This window comes from Aulonocara sp. 'chitande type north' Nkhata Bay, linkage group LG15, assembly GCF_057382095.1.
Source record: "Aulonocara sp. 'chitande type north' Nkhata Bay isolate Kocher_YH1m ecotype deep benthic linkage group LG15, A_spYH_male_GT1.1, whole genome shotgun sequence".
Classification (NCBI taxonomy): domain Eukaryota; kingdom Metazoa; phylum Chordata; class Actinopteri; order Cichliformes; family Cichlidae; genus Aulonocara; species Aulonocara sp. 'chitande type north' Nkhata Bay.
The window spans coordinates 15,558,066-15,580,386 of NC_141358.1; the positions used below are offsets into that span (position 1 = coordinate 15,558,066).

At 40.5% G+C, this 22,321-nt stretch overlaps 1 protein-coding gene across 10 annotated transcripts in view; it reads right to left on the minus strand.

Moving 5' to 3' along the window:
* Window positions 1–22,321, minus strand: part of gphnb (gephyrin b) — a 110,374-nt gene that overhangs the window by 13,845 nt on the left and 74,208 nt on the right. For 4 of the 10 annotated variants that reach the window (XM_086264559.1, XM_086264558.1, XM_086264568.1 and 1 more), the window contains exons 9-13: window positions 10,940–10,981; window positions 9,050–9,124; window positions 4,738–4,794; window positions 1,644–1,686; window positions 597–734 (exon numbers count right to left, since the gene is read on the minus strand). In XM_086264559.1, the coding sequence (XP_086120685.1) occupies window positions 597–734; window positions 1,644–1,686; window positions 4,738–4,794; window positions 9,050–9,124; window positions 10,940–10,981 (355 nt within the window). The remainder of the gene's footprint in view (window positions 1–596; window positions 735–1,643; window positions 1,687–4,737; window positions 4,795–9,049; window positions 9,125–10,939; window positions 10,982–22,321) is intronic. The other 6 variants (XM_086264567.1, XM_086264566.1, XM_086264560.1 and 3 more) reach the window with 5 other exon arrangements.

Genomic DNA, 22,321 nt, shown 5'->3' on the forward strand with positions numbered 1-22,321 from the left:
TTAGTTTCACTATTCTTTTGACATAATATTGGGGCCACAATTCTGATAATTTTTGCTTTTGTAGAATTCAGTTCTGTTTAGCTGAAATGTACTCTGATGGAAACACAGTAGCGCTCTTATGGCTAAGGAATAAAGCTACAATCACGTGCATGTCACTGTCGGTTACAGAGAAATAAAACGAAACTCCAACCTGGTACATGTTAATAAATGAATAAACAAACAAATGCATCAGGTGAGCAAAAAATTGGATCCATTGTCTGTATAAAGTGTCTCACAAGCTGTGGGAAGTCAAACAACACACGCAAGTCATTTGTTTGTTATGCATTTGACCTTGTAGCAAAGACAATCTGAGTCTGTGTGACTGACAGCGTGGCCTGCGTACAGGAACTGCTGATTAAGTGAGGTGTCTGGTTGTGAACAGGTGGTGTTTAAATGCTGTCATGTGTACTTAGCAATCGGAAAGGAGTACCACCACAACATCCCAGCATCTATATGAGCTGGATATGCAAAAAAAGGAAAGACTTACAAACTAGAAGCTTTTCTGTAGCAGCATGGCTACAGGCTTTAAAGGGTAACCACCTATCTGTCCTCCTCACCCCTGTAGTTGATGATCTCAGTGCCCAGGACTGCAGTCATCTCTAGCACAGTGATGAAGGCCTTGTCCATGGAGGTTAGGGGGAAGGGGGACATACGGTGCCTCCGGGCCACCTTGGTGATGTCCACAGCACTGTGACCTGAGACGATGTGAAACATACAGATGTAGTCATAAAATCCACAAAATCAGGTTTAATTCTCCATGTTAAATTTGAACAATTAAAAAAAAAAGAAGAGAAAAAGTATTTATTTTTATTTAGACACTTTGAAAGAGGAAGACTGGAAGATAAGGAAGGAGAAGAGTGAGAACTCTACTGGGATTCACTCCCAAGGCAGCAGGCATCTACGTGGCTCTAAAAGCAGGGAACTGAACAACTCTGAACAACAATTTTAAAATCTCAAACAGAACCTCGCACTCTGGATTTTCAGCTGTTAAGTCCAGAGTCTACATGACATACAGTTAAAATGCACAAATTATCATTATAAAAAAGGATATATCAACTAATATGTCTTCACACCATGGTAAGAAAACTGGATTAAGACGACTTATTTTTGCTGCATGTAGGCATATGTGTGCTATTTGAATGCCATGAGGAGGGACTGGCAAAAAACAGTCCTGTTTGTTTGTTCCTGTGAAACGCAGCTGGATGACAGAGGTGCTCGATAGCAGCCATGTTGGTCTAATAATACCTCTCTAATAATTCCAAAGGTAAAAGGAACAAAGCAAGGTGTAACTAATGTGTAATCTGCTCTCTCTTTCTTTCTCTCTTTATCTCTCTCTGCCTCGCTCTGCCTCACAGCGAAGAATAGACGCCGTGCTTTGATTTCCCTTGACCCAATTTCTCTCCTTTAAACATACACTTACGCTTCCACAGCATATTCTGATGCTTAACATGAGGCTTAACAACCTCTGGCAAAACATCACAAACACACAGGGACATGTAAATGCAACACAGAAGCCACACACACACACACACTTAAAATCTATCTGAGTGTTAGAGGGCACAGTCTGTGACGTGCAGATGTGAAACGTGAAAGTTGGTGCTTACTTGATCTTAGGATATTTTCTTTGCTGCTGCATCGTGACTGCACCTGGGGATTGAGAGGGTGATTGGGAACGAAAGACAAGAAAGGGCAAAAGGAAAGAGAAAAGGAAAGAGAGAGAGAGAGAGCAGAGGTGGTGGTAATTTGAGATAAACCAAGCTGCTCTTTTCACATGCTTGAAATGACAAGCTGTTTATACAACAGTCAGAAGCACTGGCAAGAGCTTGCGTCACACTACACTGTGCACTTTGTCCTGCTGCTGGGAGATGGTTACATCTCCCCCATGACCATTATGATCACTTACGGTACACTACATCATCATATCACAGGTGGTTGTCACACTGATAAATGCACTGACATGTCACACTATAATTAAAGCACTTTAAAGAATATACGGACAAAGGCAGCAACATACAGAGTGACAATATTGTATCACAAGATGTTTTAACTGTGCTACAGTGTAACACCAAATGTAGTGGAAATGTAGTGCTGAGTTACGATAGTGGCTGTTCAGATGTGGCGCAAGAGGGTTCAGATTTCTCTGGAAATTGCTGATGCTGCGTTTGAACGCTACCCGTGATCTACGGCAAGGTGGGGAGGAGAGCAGAGCGGGTTAAAACTGGGCTGAGTTTCCCAAAAACAACCTGAGGCTGGAGCTCAGGTGCTGTCCATGGTTGAGAGAAGGCACGTGGAGCTTGTAATTTTCCTATAAAACTCTTAACTTCCTCATGTATAATCAGTGTTGCCAAAATTAGCAATAATTGCATTTACATTTCCCATTGACTTCTGTCTTCCTGCTTGAGTGGCCTCTCTGGATTTTTGAAGTTTATTTTGGAGGCTATTGCTGTGCCCCTGCTCTATACAACATAGTAAATGCGCACAGTATGGGTGAGAAATTTGAATTTTAAACATTACCGTTTCAATCAAACTTTGTTATACAGACTTTATATAAAAGATAAAAAGAAGATGATGTTGTATTTAATAATAATGTAACGTGAAAGTCTGTAAACTCTGTAATTGTCCAATGGACTTCAGGATAATCAGACTTTTCTTTCCAACTAGAGGAGCTGCCTCATTATTTCAATTATCTGTTCAAAGATCTTTTATTTACAGTCTATGGTTGGTTATTGTTTTTGTGCTATAGGAAATCAACCTGTTGGAAATTATTTGGATGGCAACATCAGTACTGAACCAAAAATAAAACAAAAAATGCTTCCTGTTTCTCAAATACAATTTTAGGACGATTCTCAAGTTTTACTTCCAATCGTCAGTAAAAATGTCTCCTAAAGGGCTTGCGAAATCTTTGGCGACCTCCAGGAAGAGCTGATGGAGGATGGAGACAGTGACCAGGAGAGGGAAGTCTGGGCATCTCTGTCTAGACTGTTGCCCCCTGCCACCCGGATCAGGAGAAGTGGTAGAAAATGGTAGAAGACGATCAATTGTCAATACTTCCTGCCTTCTTTTGTGCAAGACAGTAACGTTTTAGAAAATTGTCATGTTTGCTGACATTTTGAGTTAAAACAATGAAACTTCTCAACTGTAAACACATTACATGCCAAAAGGAATGTAGTGTGTGTCTGGAACACAGTTTTGTTCCCAATTTTAAGTACCTTTATTCTGCTTTACATTTAGTAATTTAGTCCAAGACTAGCTGCTAGTGAAAGAAAAGAGATGTGATGCCAAGCAGCACTGATCCATGGACATGCTACTGCTCTAGCCTCCTGTCTCTTTTAGCTGTATTTCTGGAAATCAAGCAACGCTTTGATGCTTTTATGTTAAAATGTTGTAGCACACCTTTAAAAAGGAAGATGCTGGCTTGCAGTAATAAGCATGCTTTTGGGAAACTCAGCCTTAGGGAACGATAAATAAGGGAAGAAGAATCACAGGAGGCACTTTGTTAAGCTAGTTTGGCACATAATCAGAAAGTAATTATTCTTTAGACACATACACAAATAGAGGTCCGGTTGGATACACTGGAGTGAAAGTATGGGATTTGTGCCAATGTTGTCCACTTCTTTGGTTTTGGCTCTCCCTTTGTCTTCTCGCCTGCTCGTTAGTCTGGCTGTCTTTCAACCTTAATATTCAGATTTGTCAACTGACATAGCTGATTGTACTCTGGCAGTCATTATCTGTCTGCGCTAACATGTCTTTCAATCCCTCTGGGCTCTGAAAGTCCTCTGAAACTCAGTAACTTCTATGACCCGTGGTTATCATAAAAGTTGGGTGTGGGCAGTGTGCTGTGTATGGAGAACCAAAACACCCACGGTGAAGGTGAAAGTCTCTCTACTCACCCACCCACCCCTCTCTTTCTCCTCCCCTCCCTCAATGCCTAATACTGTGACACCACTGGGCACCAAACAGCCAAGGTGAGAAGGTGGTAAATGGGAGGTGAGGCAAAGGTGGATGGGATGGTGGAGAAGGAGGGATGGACAGGCAGAGAGATAGAGGAGACAGGTAGACAGATAGACAGGGAGGGTGGGGGTGGAAGGATGAGGATCAGCGTGACGTGGTCCCACAGCCCAGAAAGAAACAAACAAAAACAGGAAGCACAAACTAGACAGACTTCACTAAACTACAGAGCCGAGACATAGCAGAAAAGAGGGAAAAGAGGAAGAAAAGAACGAAAACAATAAAGACCATTAGAGCGGCCTGATGGCATCTACTTAACAGACATCCAGCACACCAGACATAGCTACTGAAAGCAGAGCATGTTAACCGGAGAGACAGAAACAGAGAAAGATGAGCAGATGGAAGAAGAGCGAGAGAAACAAAGAGAGAAAGCGAACAATAAGAGACAGGAAAGTGTGCGTGGGAGACTGAGAAAAGAGGAACCCTAACAGACCGGACAGAGAAAACAGCTAGACAAAGAGTGATGTAGAGTGAGCGACAGATTGAGTACAAGAAACAGACCAGTGGCAACAGACAGAGAAAGAGAGGGAGTGAGAGCTAGAGAGATAGCTAGGCAAGCGAGTAGGGGGGTGGGGTGGGGTGGGGAGGTACAAAGAGCAGGACATTTGTTTTGCGCGCTCCTCGGAGGAGGGTGAGGGGGGAGAAGGGGAAGAGGGGAAAGAGGAGAGGGGGCGGGGGCGGGATAGTTACTCGAGAGCTGAAGGTCCTCCTGCGATCATCTTTAAGCCCCTCCAACCTACACTGGAGCTAGTGGAGATAAAGCATCGAATCACAGGCATCAGTGCATCTGTCCCAGCAACCAGAACACCACAGACAGACAGACAAGACACACAGACGGACGGACGGACAAACGGACAGACAGGCATCCACTACAACAAGCAACCCTAGCAGGAGCTGGGGGGAGAGGAGCAGAAAGGAGAGAAAGAAGGAAAAAGAGCTAAAGAGAAAGGTGGCATAAAGCAGGGCCATAAAGAATGAACACCTAGTGGCTTTTTGGCTTCCTGAAAACTTTCGCTGAGGTTCATGTTGTGATTATGCTGATCTGGAAATAATGGATGCGCTCTATAACAATCAGAAGTTATAATAACATATTAAACCGCGATGCTTTAAAAATGTTCAGTTACAAAAAATGATAACAGAGCAGATTTTTTTCTTTTTCACTGGGAAAGCTTGACTTACTACACTGTATCGTAAACCTCTGATGCAGTGCTGGAGCAGAGCCAGTTCTGCCTTTCAATCTAGTCCCAGTCCCGATGTCAACAGTTCCTGCATGCCGCTTGGATAAGTAACCCTCATGTGTTCCTACTTTGTGTCCAGCAAATTTAATGTAGCCATTGAAGCCATGTCCACCAAGGTTTTCACAATTAACTAACACTAAAATAAAAGCTAAAATTAGATGTGAGAAAACATTTTAGTTAACTAACTTTTGAAAAACAAATTAAACTAAATGAACGAAAATTGAGTTAAAAAAAAAAACTTTAGTTAATTTTTTAACTAAAAATGTAGTAGAGATATACTTAGTTGTAGTGTTTATTAGACTGGTAAAATAGTTTATTACAACTTGCCTGATGAGTCTCAAAATACATAATATACATGTATAATGGGTCTACAATTCTATGACACACTATGGATCAACCGCTTTAAAAAAGTTATGTGTTTCTGTAGTAATACACATACTAATTGTCATCAATTTTCCCTCTGACATGTGCCCTCCATACAATAATAATTAAACTGACTGAAACTAATAAAAAACTAAACTAAAACTAAACAGTTTCAAACAAAATAACTGAAAAGAAAATTCACTCTGTAGACTAAGGGAAACTAAACTGAAAAAAGAAGACAAAAAAAGTCAAAATGAAACAAAGATAAAAAAAATTAGCAAATACAACTGTATAATAAATTGCTATAATAAGGCTATTACTTTGAGGGCGACTGACATCTTTTATTTAACGTAGATTTTTATTATTAAAAAAGAAAAAAAGAAAAAAAAACCTGTCTTAAAAAATACCTGAACATGTGTGGACATAGCCTTAGATTATAACCGTACAACGGCACAGTTTAGGCGGACAGAACACGTGAATGAAACACCAGTTTCCCCTTCAGCATTTTAACCCCCATACTGCCATGTTGGTAAGCTGTATACCCATATTGACATTTATGAACAATTTTCAGCAGATGCAAATGCTAACGAAGTTTTAGTTTAGGCTGGCAGCAGATAGGTCACCACGCAGATGGACTACCTAATATTTTGAGGACTAGCAGTAACACAACAACTGTAATTGTTGACATTAGTACTTAAGAATCTGATTTCTGGATTTAAAATGCCTCATCATATTTACAATTTTACCACTTTCTCTTAGTTGGTACAAGCTTTTTTCAGCGGATGCCATGATGGCAACAGCTCATGCTAGCAAATTTGTGCTGAAGCTCGAAAGCCCTTATATTTCTTTTATATAACCCTAAATATAAGAGAGAGAGCAAGCGAGAGAGTGATAGAGACAGGGATAGAAACAGAAAGAAACAGAGAGAGGCAGGCATGAAAAAACAAAAAAGGACAAAGGTGGGGATTAAGGGGGCTAATTACAGCTACAGCAAGGCACAGATCAAACTTGCAGACATTGAAAAGCACATATGAAAACTAGCGACTGACAGCTAGGGCATTTTTTGTACAAGGTGTGCCATTCCAAGAACACTAGGACTAGGACATCTAAAATAAAAAAAAAAAAAAAAGCATAACAATTACATCAAAATCTTACTGCCTAACTGGTCTCCTTAAACACACAGATAAACCACAAAGATCAAGTTTTCTTCTTCTACCTAACCCAGTTTCACACTCTGTCGTGTAGTAATGGATCATTAGTCTGTCTTGCAGCAATATACGGTCACCATTAGCTAGCACATAGCGGAAAAACCTCAATGCAATGTGGAGTGATGACACTAATGCTGACACAGGTTGAAAACAAAACCTCAGTATGGCAAAAAATAGCTCAGAAGAAAAGATCATACCATCAGAGAGCCAAGGGGAAAGACAGTTTGCATATGGAGATGAACACGGGAAAAAAGCTACAGGGGGATGTGTTAGAGGCGAGGAGGATACATGGAGAATGAGTACAAAGGCAGACTGGGATGTTTTGGACGTTTAGAGGAAAGGCATAAAAGCAGACTGTCAAACATTCTCGCACTCATTTCTAATCTACCCTTCGCTGCAATCCCCTGTTACTGGTGAGAGACCGACCAAGTGAGAGAAGAGAATGGGCTTGTATGAGGGATGCAAATTTTAACAGGCACACATCATACACGCAAGAACAACAGTTTCAAAACTCCCTGGATAAGCAAAAATAAAGGAAATAAAAAGCAGGCAGTTTTCACATTCATGTGTGAGTGTTTGCAACGAAGCATTAGGCATGTTGCAGGGAATGCAGACACACACGCAAATGGAAAAACCACCGGCTTTCGTGCCAGAAACACTAAGCGCTCTAAACGGCAACCTTGCCGTCACCGCGGAAACAGCCTGACAACGGGTTGTCATGGAGATCTGCCCGGAAGATCAATGGGCTGGGGAGCAGGTGACGGTTCTGTGTACGGACACAGAATAGCGAACACGGCCAGGTCAGCGAGACACGTGGCCCGGCATCTGTGAGCCGCCCGGGGAAAAATCGATGGGGCCAATAACTAGCCGGCTAAGGAGATGTTCCAGGAAATGATGGGATGCAACTGCCGCGGTGCTGAGCTCAGCACAAAAACAAAGGAGCTGTCAGACAAATTATGCAAAAAGGGGAAGATTAATACATCCTCTGCAAGGAGGAGAAGGCTGTGACAGGGCATGGAGGCTTGCTGTAAACTGGCTTCAACCGCCTCACCCCTTGTGACGGAGTGAGAGAGGGATGGAGCAGAGGACAAAATGCCAGGATGATAGAGACAGAGTAGTAGAGGGCAGGGGGAAATGCTACTGTGGCAATCCAGAGCGATGGCTTCAACCTCCTGGAGAGTGCACTCATGGCTTCCCGTGGGGAGGTCAGTTACTGTTCAGTGATCCCTCTGTGAATCCAGCACCACACTGGCATATCCATATCAGGCACAAACACACAAATACGTTGCATCCTGTGCAGAAACCAGGCACTGACACACACATCAAACCTGACAAATGACCAGATGGGGGGATGAATGGAAGAGAATGAGTGCTGGTGGAGTTCTTGAGATTGAGGCATGGAGAAGAAATGTTGCAAACTATTGAAGATGGTGGTACACAGGACAACTTATAGACTAAAATCAGATGGAAATCAGTGTCCAAATACATCTGACTTTGGAAAACACTTCATTTTGTCTTTTTGCCCATGTGTATCACCACTGCACTTCTAAATCTGAACCTAGCTCTGCATGGCTCAGGCAACAGACACCTCTGCTGTAGAAATATGCAACATGTGGACGTGTCCTATGTGTGTTTGTGTTCATTAAACAAGATCCCTTTTACACCTGCTATACATGATTTGATTTGTGTCCACACAGGTCATGCAGAGAATATAGACTGGCCTTTGCATTTGCAGCTGGTAATATTAAGCTTTCTACTTATTTGCAAGTAATTTCCAAGTAATCTACTTTATATGCAATTCAGTTTGGAGCAAACCGGCAGACTTAAACACTTAAAAGTTAGTTTGTTAAGTTTTAGGCTGACCAATTGAGATGGCGGGAACAGTCTCACCCTGCAGTGATCTCTTGCATTTAGATGTTTCATATCTCCGTCTCTCAACTTAACATAAGCAGTTAGATACTGTCTATAGTAGTGCCAAGTTCTCACCTGCTCCAGTGCTGCAGGTACATGCTATAGCAAAGTGAAGCCCATTGCAATCTAAAATACAGCGTGCGCCTCTCTGTCCCTCCATCAGCCTTCCTGTCTGTGTACGTGAATGCTTGTGCATGTCACTAGTGTGGTTAGGTGCTCAGTGGGATGCCAGTGGCCTGCATGCCGGTAGAGAAGAAGTTGCTAGAAGGTTAGCGGGTTTACCTGGTCCAAGGTAGAGTACCTTGACTTGAGCGTGATGACCTCATCCAGGTGAGCCCTGAATTCTCTCCGTGAGGCCTGGGGGAAGCCACAGGATAGTCACTCACCTTCATAACATACACACGCATGCGTATACACACACACGTACAGACGACAGGCATACACTCCCACTCGGACTGTTGCAACACATCAGATACTAGTGTTTTAAACACAGCTGCACACACAGTCTGCTAATTTAGCATACTAATGCAACAAATACACACACACACACACACACACACACACACACACACACACACGCCAGAAATAAGCCATTGAATGACATACATTCGGCAGTCAGACAAATTTAAATAAAAAAAAAAAAAAGTGGCAAACAAGTCACTGGAAAACTGCCAAAAAACTCAACATAAGGAATGACGGATGAGAAACAAAATCAGTTCAGTGGATCTGACAACAGTTCCAGGTGAGCTCTGCTAGCATAAATACATTTTTGAACTAACGTGAATGTTAAAGAAGTGAACCCAAGCGAGTGCTTGACCCTTGGCCCTACTCAACGCCGCGCTCTGTGTCTTTGTTTTGTTTTAATGATGTACATTTAAAAAAAGAGATTAAGCTTTATTAATTTAATTAGTTATTTTTATTCCTTAACTCATTTAGTTACAAATAAATATTAGAAAACATGCCTCTAAGTGCGTAATTATTTAAATTTTATACCCTGAGACCATAAGTTCTATTAAAATCAATAAAATAAAAAGACATATATATCTTATTTTTTAAGATGAGATTAAGATGGCCACCAAAAATATGAAATTACACATAAATACAACTTTAAATGATACGGAAAGTACCTGAGTAGGCCTGTGCTGGGAGCACTGCAAAAATTTCTAAATTACCTCAAATATACTGCACATTGGGCATTTCTGTACTGCAGTACCTTGTTACTTATATGCATCCCATTCCAGTACATGACAAGATCAGCCTAAGTCTAAAGCAAGATTAAGACTAATGGCATACATAGCACACTAAATAGGCAACAATTACTTTTGAGTTAATGTCCGATTTTGCATTTCAAAATAAAACTGAAGATAAAAAGTTACCTCTAATGCATTAGTGCTGAAAAAAAAATTGAAATTGAAATGTGCATTAGCTCGCTAGATAATTTATCTTTAAACACGTATTCAAAATCTGTAGTTTCATTACTGTGCAATTACAGTTAATCAATGGGCTTCAATATCACAGTGGACAGCGCCAGCACCATTTGACGCCCTGCACAGAGGTCATGTCTTTATCACTCACTGATCAGAGTCACTTGGGGCCATGACCAGTGTGCCAAGCACAGCAAAGCTGCGAAGCTTATATTTACCGGGCCTTTTCTCTTTTACGCGCTGATGAATGTGTGTCAGCGAGGCGCTTTAAAAAGAACTGAAGTGTATACACAGAGGGAGAGAAACATACTTTGTTTGTGCAACCAGTATCACTTTCATTCAAATACATAATTCAAGCAACTTTCAACTTCACTTGTGAGGTTGAAACGCGTTTGAGTAATATGCCAAGTGATGGACGTTTGTTTATTCTGGAGGCTGTGTGTGCATGGAAACCAGGCAAAGGGTTAGATACAGTATGTGTATGAGAATCAGACAACATTTCACTACAAGACTCAAATACGCACAAAAACACAGGGAGAAAAACAAAGGATTGTGGGTTGTGTGTCAAAAAACACAGAGAGACAGCAGGAGTGTAGCAGGCAAGTCAGCATACACACAAGGGAAAGGAAAGGAGGCAGGAAGCAGTCATGCCAGGCAGGAAATTAGAGGTGCTGTTGGAGAGGGAAGGAGTAGGAACTGATGCCACCATGATGACCGTAACGATGCTTTAGAACACATGCAGGAGTACCTCAGCAATGCTTAGGGTGGATGAACAGGAGGGGAGCCGCGCCTGGTGCCGCGAGAGAGAGGAGGGGAGAAGAGAAGAGGTTTAACAGAGCCAAAGCCGGGTTGAGCGGGGCACAGAGGCACACAGAGACTGGCGGGTGGAGCGGACAGCGCCCTCTGTCTTTCAGGAGGACATCTGCATGACAGCTCTCTGTGTGACTGTCTCAGGTAGGCCATGGCAGCCAAGGGCATGAAGGACAAGACAGGACAGGTCAGGACAGCAGGTAGGAGTTACATGGGGATTCATTCCCCATCAGAACAATAGGAGAACAGGTTTCACAGGAACAAAAAAATAAATAAATCACACATTAATGTAACATTTTCTTAGCCTCTCAATGCATTTTCCAGAATTGCCATGTTTTTAAAATTGACCAGAGAGAATCCACATGTATCCACAAAGCTCTCGCTACTTTCTGCTAAGCCCTTTTCAGAAATCTGAATGACCAACCTATTTCCATTCCCACGGTGGCAGATCCATCCATGCATATCTGTGAAACACCAAGTTCCACTTGCACCACAGATAAACACAGGGTGTCCTTCAGCATTGGGGCATGTTATAAGAATACCCAGGCAGGTTTCTCACTCCCAGTCTGTCAAATTAAGTCTAACTGAACAATTTTAAAATCATTACTGATACAGACATTTGAAAATCCAACATATCTTCTTTTTAGACACAAAACATAAACAGATTTCCCCAATCCTTGCTAAGAGAATATGACAATGCTATTTAAAAAATATTGTTTTGCTGTCGCAGCATGTCGGTGATTAGTCATTTATAGGGCTTTGGAGCGTGATGTCACGGGAGGGGGCGTGACCGCCGAAGCGCCATTTTAGCAGGCCAAACAAAGGGCTAAAGGAGCGAAAACACACAGATAGCATCAGCAATGGTTCGCACTTGCTGTGTTGTCGGTTGTAATGTGAGACTACTACCCGACTTTACTGCTTTCCCCATGGACTTTGCAAAGTGCCCTCTGGTGGACAGACTATGCAACATAACCGTTAATAATTCAGTTAAAGAGTGTTTCTACCATCTCCATTGTTCTTTTACATTTCTCATCAACTGGCTATTATAAATGCTGATAATGATTTCCTGTTTTTCACCAAGCAGAGGGTGAAAGCAATAGTAAAAAAGCACATGTGAAGAAAATGAATTAGCGACTGAAAAAAATAAATAAATTGCAAAACTCAAAGATTTAAAACGCCACTCCTAACATGGCCACACTAATGCCAGAGGACACCTTTCGCATGTCTCTGCAACACCAGGGATGAAAATGTGTTCAAATAAATGGTTGCAAAACTAGATTATCCCATCATTTTGTATGTCACCATCCTAGACCAGGGCACTTTGTGTAAAAGCAAATATCAGTGTGATATAGGGCATGTATAACACACTCATTTGCTGTTGACTATACACTACTCGAACACAAGGTTTTACGTCACGTGTAGTAGAAGAACTGAATTCACCAGAGGTGCCATTTGAACTGAAAAAGAATGCAAACCTGACCACAACACAGTAAAAATGTCAGTTCTACAGTCAAGACAGATGTCAGTCACGGATCCAACATGCCTCCAACTGCAGTTTCACATCACATGTGACATACTGTTAAAAGGACTCCGTAAGCCAAAAGCACATGGGGAATAAATGAGGCAGTGTAATTTATTTCTACCATCCCCAGGTATCACCTGTTACTGCTCCACTGGGGTCACCCATGATTGGTGTATTTTTATTCAAGCTGTGGTACAACACTTTAATAACAATCCCTTCGCCAAAAGGCACATGAAATTTTTTATTAACTCCCCTAATGAAGCTATAAGGAAGTTATGTCTCAGCCTATTTTAGGGTGATATTTCAGGACAGTGCTCGTAGACTATCCAGTTTATCTTACTTTAGAGACACTGAATCATTAGATTCATCAGATTTCAGAGATCAGATTAATTTGATTTATTAAGATGATCATGTGCTAGTCGGAAAGCCAATCCCTGTGTCTATGACAACTGCTCTACAGCCTTTCATTCATGTGCTAGTTTGCCAAAATATCCCAAACAAAAACTGCACATAAACGCAGCCATCTGGGTCGGCTGTTTGTTTCTGGTCGAAGAGCCTTCCAGCTATGACATATCACTGGGAAACCCATTTAGAAGTATTACATCTAGTCCCCAAATAATGCCTAACATGAAAGCAAAGCTCAGTATGAATTATTAGCAAAGTCATTAGACAGTTCCTGACTTTTCCTCATGAATCAGTAACATTTCAGATTATATAATAAATAGCCTTTGTAAAGCAGCACTGTGAAGGAGATGAGCATCTCATCCTTCCTAATTGAAATGCTCTACATTCACAGCAGTTGCCCTCATGTGGCTCACAGCTCAGATAATAGACACTGGCAGGAAACCATAGGAGGTTACAAATTGAAACTCAGAAGTAAACTACACAAGGTTTTCCTAAATACTGTAGCGGTGAGGTAGGGCTCAATTCACTACCATAGACTGAATACATCGATTCTCTTTTTTCGAACCCAGAATTTTAGTCTACCATGTTCTATTAAAATCTAATTATATGTATATGATAGCAGTTGTGTAGACTGTTAGATGAGGGCTGTTTTTTGAGTTTATTGTGGTGATGGAGGGTTGGTCTCAAGAATATGACAGTGTTTTGTAATGAAACTGGGTTACATAATCATCCACAAGATGTGAGAAAGTTCCCTGTTAAAGTACAGCAACACAATGCTAGCAGATAGATCTCCAAACATCAGAATGTTACTTTGCAATTAAACTCTTGTGATCTACAATTTTTTTCTATGAAATAAATTAAGGTGTTTTATAAAATAAAGACTTTCCAGTATAATACTGTCAGGTTGTCATTAGACTGTTATTTTAGGTTCTTTCCATCTCAAATCATCGAAGGCTTTCTGCTCGACCATCTCTGATTTGCTTCAAAATTTTATGGTATCCATCCATCGACCAATAATGATTTCTACTAAATTTTATCTTCATACATCAAATACATTTTAAGATAGATTTTTTTCAGCTTTCATGCTTTATCACACAAATCTGAGGCACAAATCTCACATCTATTAAAGATAAAAGTCTAAACTTTGGACTGGCCTTTCTTACCATAAAATTGAATCATATTGCCAAAAACAGCTAGTGACAATTTCTGAATATTATATAGATATATTGCACTACAATAAAAAAAAAACGTATACTCTACTTTATTACATGATTGTAAGGTTAACGTCAAAATATACTAACAGACATTAAAAACGCAACAATGTAGCATTTTCATATAGTTTACTTCTCTTGCAGCATTTGTTCCAGGCAGCATGCCGATCTCTTGATTGATCCTTACTCGTATTGTGTCAATCACATCATGTGGACACAACAAATCGGCTACTCTCATGAAATGAGCTACCAACTCCTTTTTCTTTACTCTTTTTTTTTTTTTTTTTTTTACTTGTCAGTTGTTTTGCTATATTTATTTGTATTTACAACAAAATTTGCAGTGGTAAAACATCTAGAAAAGTATTTGATACATGATAAATGAAATGTTACAGATATAATTACCTACGTCCAAATTTTAAAGCTCAAAGATTTTTGTCAAACAAGCTCATTTGAGATGGAATGACTTGTAAGATAAGATATTACTCTTGGCCCAGAGATATCAGCCAAATGTTAACACTGTTCTCAGATACAAAAACACTTCACAAACCACATCACACATGTGCAAAAATCAAAATGTAACAATGATCATAACACCTCTTAGGTAATAATTTTTGACAAATAACAATGTGTCTTTGCACTCGCTGAAGACAAAAAAAAAAATCTAGTATATTATATTAAAACGTTGTTTACACAATTTCTTTTCATCAATTTTTTTTACAGCACAGCCTCTGTTTGGAAAATTTTAATAGTGAAACGCAAACTAATTTCTTCAGAAACCATCATACACAGCACTTTAAATAAAGCCATCAATGGGCAGCTAGTTCACAAATTTCTGTGTTGCTATTTGGTCAGATTTGGAGACATGCATTTAAAATCATCTATGTGAAAATGGGGTTAATAAATGTCCCACTGTGCTTCATATTACACACAGTGATATTCGCTGGGGTTAATGGTTCCCTCATCTCTGCAACAAAGGTAAATGTGAAGCTAGCATGACTAGTATTAATAGAAAAACAAGGTGAAAGACAATGTTAACATCAAATATTTCCAAACATATTAATAGGGACAGTAATAATATTCATGCATCAGAATGCCACCCAATCAGTGCTGTTTCATGTTCATATATTTTAACTGATACATCGGCACTGCAATGCACTGAGTACCTCTTAACCTCATAACTGTGTTTGTAGTGTTGGTGCCTTTTGGATCCTTTTTGGACCTTTGGATTTTGCATCATTTTAATGCAATTGTCTAAAAGTAATGCGGCCATCCAAACATTCTGTGCTCAATTTCTAAGAGTGTGAATGTGTTATTTAATTTAGGTCTAGCAGATGCACCTTGCTAATCTGTTTACCTCATAACTCACAGCTCAAGCAGAAGTCTAGAAACTAATGGGTGACATCATCATGCTGGATACCTTTTTTTTTTAAATGCAGTCTATAATTTACTTACAGTTCAAAGTATGAAAGTAAAAGAAGAAGAAAGAAGAGAAAATGTAACACACTTAGAGTTTCTGGGATTAGATTACACATACGTGAGCTGAATTATAGATTTAGTTTGGTTGAAGTAAACATTTTTTGAATGATATCACCAGCTGATTGTGCAGGTTTACGATGAGCTGCTTTCTTTACTTGTCAAATTAAACTTTCCTGCTGTCACTGCTTTAAAGTAATTTCAAGTTTTTTGCTTACAGTTTCAAAACAGAGTTACTAAAGAAAAACAAAAAAACAAACTCTGCTCTCCAACAGCTCCCTCAAGAATAACTAATATTGGCTAAGAGTCCACACTGGAAAAGCCAAACAACTAGTAGCCAGGCTGACCCGGAGCATGCGCTGTGTGCATCTTTATCTTGTCCCGGTCATTCATCACAGCGCTCCTATGCCCATGTCTACATATGTTAGAAATTAATGAGCTACTGAGTGAATTTTCAGAGAGCGTGGCATTAGCACAGCTGATTTGACAGGCCTGTGTTATATCGCTTACCAGTCTTCCCCGCTTCACATTCCCAGCCCACATGGTGATGGAACACACTCAGTACAGCTGGTCAGACAACTCATCCACTCTTCTTAATGCCTTTCCTGTCTGTCTTTCTGTCGTCTCTTCCTGCTCTTGTTCTGTCCCGCTGTTCACTGCACTTGTACGCTTTCTATTCTCCCTCGACTGCCCTAAAGGCAAACGCTCTGAGTCAGTGGGCGTGAGTAACTCGAGACAAATATAATATCGCACACGGTGCACGCAAACTTCACACATGCAGATGCGTGTCTGCGCTGCATGTGCGTAGAAGACATGAAATTTTAAATGGATGACGCTGACATATAAAATATACGCTCCTGAATATCTAATAATCTCGATAACAAAAGTGGAAAATCCACCGTGTGCGCACATGCTCTTTCCACACATGAACAAGCACATTCGACTTATTTTGATTTAAAGCCTACAGCAGTTTGACCCAAATGGTCAATGGGTTCCTGGAGCCAAATAAAGGCAGGGAGGGCCAACTGTGTGTACATTAATCAGAGACAAAAGAGCACTTTCCTCTTGGCCATAGCTACTTTCATCTGGTCTTTTCAACACTCACACTTATTACAATACAGTTGGTTCCCTTTAAGCTTTCTCAGCCATCCTTCTCTTCTGTACCTGACATTTTGCAGCGCAGTCACTCCTCACAGCTAAATAACATCAGTCTACCTTTTTCATCCAGTTACTGAAGGCTGTTGTGTCTCTTCTGAACACTCTGACATCCATGTTTCTGCTTTCCTTAAGGCTACATAAAGACCGGATTAAGCAGGTTTATAAAAGGGAGAAAGAGTAGACAAAGAGTCTAAGGGTCTCATTTCTCAAAAGCAAAAAACTGTCAGTATGATGTGAATATTTTAGTGTCTCCAAAGTGAACCAGCTTTTTTTCGCGTATTTTCTAAAATAAAAACAATAAATCTGAAAATCCAGTGCAGCAGCCAGTATTGTTTTGTCTGGTTTCAATACACAGACACTTCTAAAGCAGTCTTGTAAAGGACTCATTTGAAAAGGAAACAGGGATGACGGATTCTGTCACTTAAAATTTTCAATATTTCAAGAAATGTGGTTTCTTTGCTTCAGCAATATACAACTATCATTTCTTTATGGTAACAACAGCCCTTTACGTTTGGCCCCAACCCTTTGGTGACCAAACGACTATTAGACAACCTAAAAATACACCAACAATCAATTTAAAACATATCTATAAGCAAGAAAGCCAAAAAGCTTAAAATGTCCAACTTATCTTTTAACAAAATGCAATTTTCTGGATTCATTTTTTTCCTAATGTAAGCTATGTGTGGTTTTCTTTTGGTCATCTCTTAGTCCAAACAAGCACAAAGAGGCAGAGCTCTATTTTATCCACAGGTTCTCACAGGCTCTACAAAGCATAGCCTCCATAATAGCCATTATTTTTGCCGTACCTGACATTTAGCTATTAGTGGCATCATTCTCCACAGTTACATCAGTATCTTGCTGCTTCTCCTTGTCAACTGTATAAAGCCATCATGGATTTCTGAAGGCGCTGCTTCCACACTTCTTCATCCATATTGCCCTCATTTCCATTTACAGTAGTGCTCCAGCTAAGCTGCTCTGTTATTGCCTGGAAGGAAGCACATGATAACTCCAGGGACAAGGAATAACAGTAAAGGCATCGGCATCATGGGCTTTCTGATTCCTGTTCTGCATAAATTGTAAGGTGCTTTGGATAAAAGCAGCAGCTGAGGGAGGAAGGGAAATGTGGATGGAGTGTCATCTACTTCTTAAGTGACTGACTGACTGCTGGAGTGCAGAGCCCTATGAGATATTGTGTCGCTTACTCATACTCATCATCCTTTCTTTGTCTTTTTATGTAACTGCCACCGTCCAACACGACAGTAACACCACCACCAAAACATGAGGCACATAAGTCCCTTACTCTTTATCCACACTCTGCAGCCCACCGCTAGTTTAAGCTAGTCAACAGTATCCTACATTACTCACCCTCCTACCTCCTAACTAATCCATGGCCTGACACTGTACCTCCTTCAGGCGTCAGCTTCCTCATCAACAGCAGCACACATGCACAAATAACATTTGCAAAACACAACGCTGCACACGCAATATATCCACCCCCCATGCCCACTCAGCTAATAATACAAAATCCTTCACTTATTAAACATGGACACAAGCGACCTCCGCACACACAACCCTCCACACTCAAAACCTGTAAACACTCTCAGATATGCAGGAGGAAAGACATTACTTACCATCTTCTGCCTGGAGTCGAAACAGAATGAGCTCCCCAGCACATGCACACACGAACACACACTTTTACACACTCGCTAACTGTGAGAGGGTGAGTGAGGAAGGGTGAGCAAGAGAGTGAGAGAGAGAAAACGCGATAAGAAGGGAAGGCAGGAGCAGGAAGGATGCAGAAGACAGAGAGAGTGGCGAGGAAATGCAACAGCCAGAGAGACAATGAGGAGGAGGAGAGTGAGGAGGAGGGCATATAGCTGCACATACGGTGATGTGTGCTGTCCTAAATTGTACATGCATGACTGAGGTCTGTGTGTGTGCGTGTTTATGTGTGCGGGAGTGTGTATTTCCCATGAGCCTTTCCGTTGAGGGAAAGTGACAGATGTGACTTTCTCCTCTTCACGATCATCTTTCTTTCTTGCATCTTTCAACTTTATTCTGCCTCCTTCTGTCACATTCACACTGATTTGAGATGAGTGAACCAGGGGAGGGGAGAATGCTGAGGCTAAGACGAGGTGAGCTACCGGACTCAACCTCTGGGATGGACAGATGAATAAAGACTGACAAAAAGACACAGGCCAAAATAGCTGAACTGTCCTTACTGTTCACTCTGTGTGCATTTTAATTTCCTTCCATCACCCTTTCGCCACCTCCTACTCTCTCCCAGTCCCCTGTCCTCTCGAAGTTATTAGCTATCTATCCCTTTCACGCCCTCCCACTCTTTTCTTCTCTCCTTCTCTCTCCTTTCGCCTTTCTTACTTTCTCACTCACTCCATCATAAATCCTCCACACCTCCAGCAGGCCAGAAGACGAGGAGTCACATTTATGAGCCTTACTGCAATGGAGGAGGACAATAACACATATCTAGCACTATTGCCGCTTTGCCGAAGACACATACACACACACACACACACACCAGCAGACACACAAGCGGTCACTACTGTCAAGTTAAATCAAACATAATAAAACTTTCAGCAGAACACAAAGGCATATAAAAAATCCTATCTATCACTTGTGCAGGGGAATAAACCTTAAAAGAACGACGATGCGAGCTGTAAAGAAGCGCCGGAACGTCACACTGCGCCTTCGCTCCAACAGTAAAGTATCTCGTAACACTCTCGCCCACTGCAGCATACAGTAAATAGTCAAATGTAGTAGAGTAAAAGAAAAGAGCATTAAAGCAATCAATACATTTTACCTGTACTATGTGTGCTTTTATCAATTAAGTTTGATTAGGATCTTCATAACAATGTACTGTACTTTACCATCTCCATTGGAAAATCTGTCCTGGTTTGACGTGCTGCACATGCATTAACCACTTCCATAAAAGAGTCGAGGCTGCACGCAGGGCAGCACCACAGGCCACACTGAATATGGGATTTGTGAATGGCAGTTTTTAATACCATCTCTAATCTATGTGGCACCGTTATTGATCCTAACTCTTCACTTAAAGGTCACAGGTCACCAAACTGCATGCTCAGCATATTATCCTCATCTGAAACAAAACTACAGCCATACGCATTTAACTGGCTTTAACTGAATTTTTAACTTTTTTACTTCACTTTTACTTTCAGTTTTAATCACGTTCTGTTCTAAGTTGTCATACATTAAAATGAACTGAGGCCATTTTCAGTTATGCTTTTTCTTTCTTACTTTCTTTGACATTACCCTTTTAATGAATCTTGTAACTGCGTGAACTGGATAAAGGCGCTAATGACCGAATGGCAATATCTGGGAACTAAAAAATGAAGCCGAGGCAGAAATGCGAAAAACTGCAGTGCAACTTGAAGGAGACTCCCATTGTAACGTCAACAAACACACAGATTCTCATTTTTTAAAAATGCTCAGTTTTGCAGCACAGAAAATGAAGCACACTTACAGCCTGGTACAGATGTTTTCATAATGTAGGATTCTCTGCACTCATGTAGAGTACTAAGCATTGCTTTACTGCTTCAATATGTTATTAAGGTGTTAAGCAGAAGTCAGAAGCTGCTAACAAAATGCACTTGAAGTCAATGTCAGACTGTGCAATGCTCAGAAAAATGCAAAAACAACCCCAAACAAACAATCCAAGGCTACATATCAGACTCTACAGGCCTTGGTTAGCTTGTTAAATGTTAAAGTCTATGACGGCATAATTAGAAAAAGACTGATCAACTATGGCTTGTTTGCAAGGGTTTTTGGGAGAAAGATGCTTCTCTCAAAAAAACAAACAAGCAAATAACCCCCCCCCCCAAAAAAACAACAACAACAACAACAACAACAACAACAAAAAACATGCCAGCACAGCTTAGTTTTGCAAAATTGCATCTGAACAAACCACGAGACTATCCAGCACATTAGCGGCGGATGGTGGTTTGGGCTCATTTTCCAGCCAGATGAACTGGGCACCTTGCACTTATTGAGTCGAGCATGAACCCCTCTGTATACCAACGTATTCTACAGTCAATATGAGGCCATCTGTTCAACAGCTAAAACCTGGGTGAAATTGGCAGCACCAGCACATCAACAGCAGAATGGCTGAAAAAGTACAGAATAAAGTTTTTGCAACGACCCACTCAAAGTCCAGACCCTAAACCAACTGAAATGAGGACTTTAACAGAGCTGTGCATAAGCTAATACGCACAAACCTGAATGAACTAAAGCAAGGTTGTAAAGAAGAGTGGGCCAAGATTATGTGAGAGACTGATAAAGTCACACAGAAAACAATTACTTCAACTTATTGCTGCTAAAGGTCTAAAACCAGGCACACACACACCTGGCTTCATCTTCACAGTACCAAACTGAGTGTAGATGACACACAGAGAAACACCTGCATACCCACACTGTACCACAAACTCTTACCTTGGACAGTCAAGAGTCATATCTCCTGTTCAGGGTTACAGAAGGAGAAATCTGCCATACAAGCTTACAGATCATTGATCTGTCACGCATAGAGCCAGCTGAGCTGACACTATAATGGGGCATTCGCATACAGCCAGGGCATAAATCATTCATGTCCTGCTGACAGATCACTTCAGTTTGTCAGTGATCCTCTGTCACTACATATTTGCAAGTGATGATGCTGTGATCTGAGTACAGACTAGGCCCAGGCCAAACTGCATGTGCATTCTTTTTTTCATGCTCATGTTAAACATCACGTTAAAACGTGCATTTTGACATCTGTCAAACTCTTGCAAGGGACAGATTATCAAGACTGTTGAAAGCCGAGCTACCCAAAAATAGAACAAAATCAGAGTAGTTACACTAAAAGGAAAAAGGTGTGGAAAATTCAGATGAGTGCAACAAACAAACAGCTGATGATTAAGTCAGAAAAATAAGAAATGTGTCATTTTAAAATTTTAATCAAACATGAATTTATAAATATTAGACTCATTCCAACCCAAATCAGCTCATTTTTAGAACATTTTCTGCTCGACCATCATTTTAGTTTCATATATCAAATACTTTTCAAGAGAAAAAGTATATATACTTATATATATATATATATATAAAAATGGCACGTCGACTCCACTTTCAGGCTTCTTTTTTTCCCCACACTGAAATCTGCTGCAATGTTTGAACACGCATATCTCAAAAACTCTTAAATATAAAAGGCTGAAATTTTCACTGGTCTTTCTTAGCTTCAAAATGAATCAGAATCTGTGATTTAGATACATAAAAAAGTCTGAATATTGGCTAGTTAAAATATGAAAAAACAAACAAACCAAAAAACATCCAGCACTCCTGCAAAGTTCCCTATTACAGTACACACTAACACAGCAAAAGACAACTAGTGACAATGTCTGAATGATATATAGTTGGATTTCTCATTAAAACACATACTGTAAAATAAAGCACGTCGAATACTTTTTAACATGAAATTTTTAGGACACAAAAATGAAAAAAAAAAACCCAACCCACTTTCATTTAAATTTCGTGCTATTTTAAG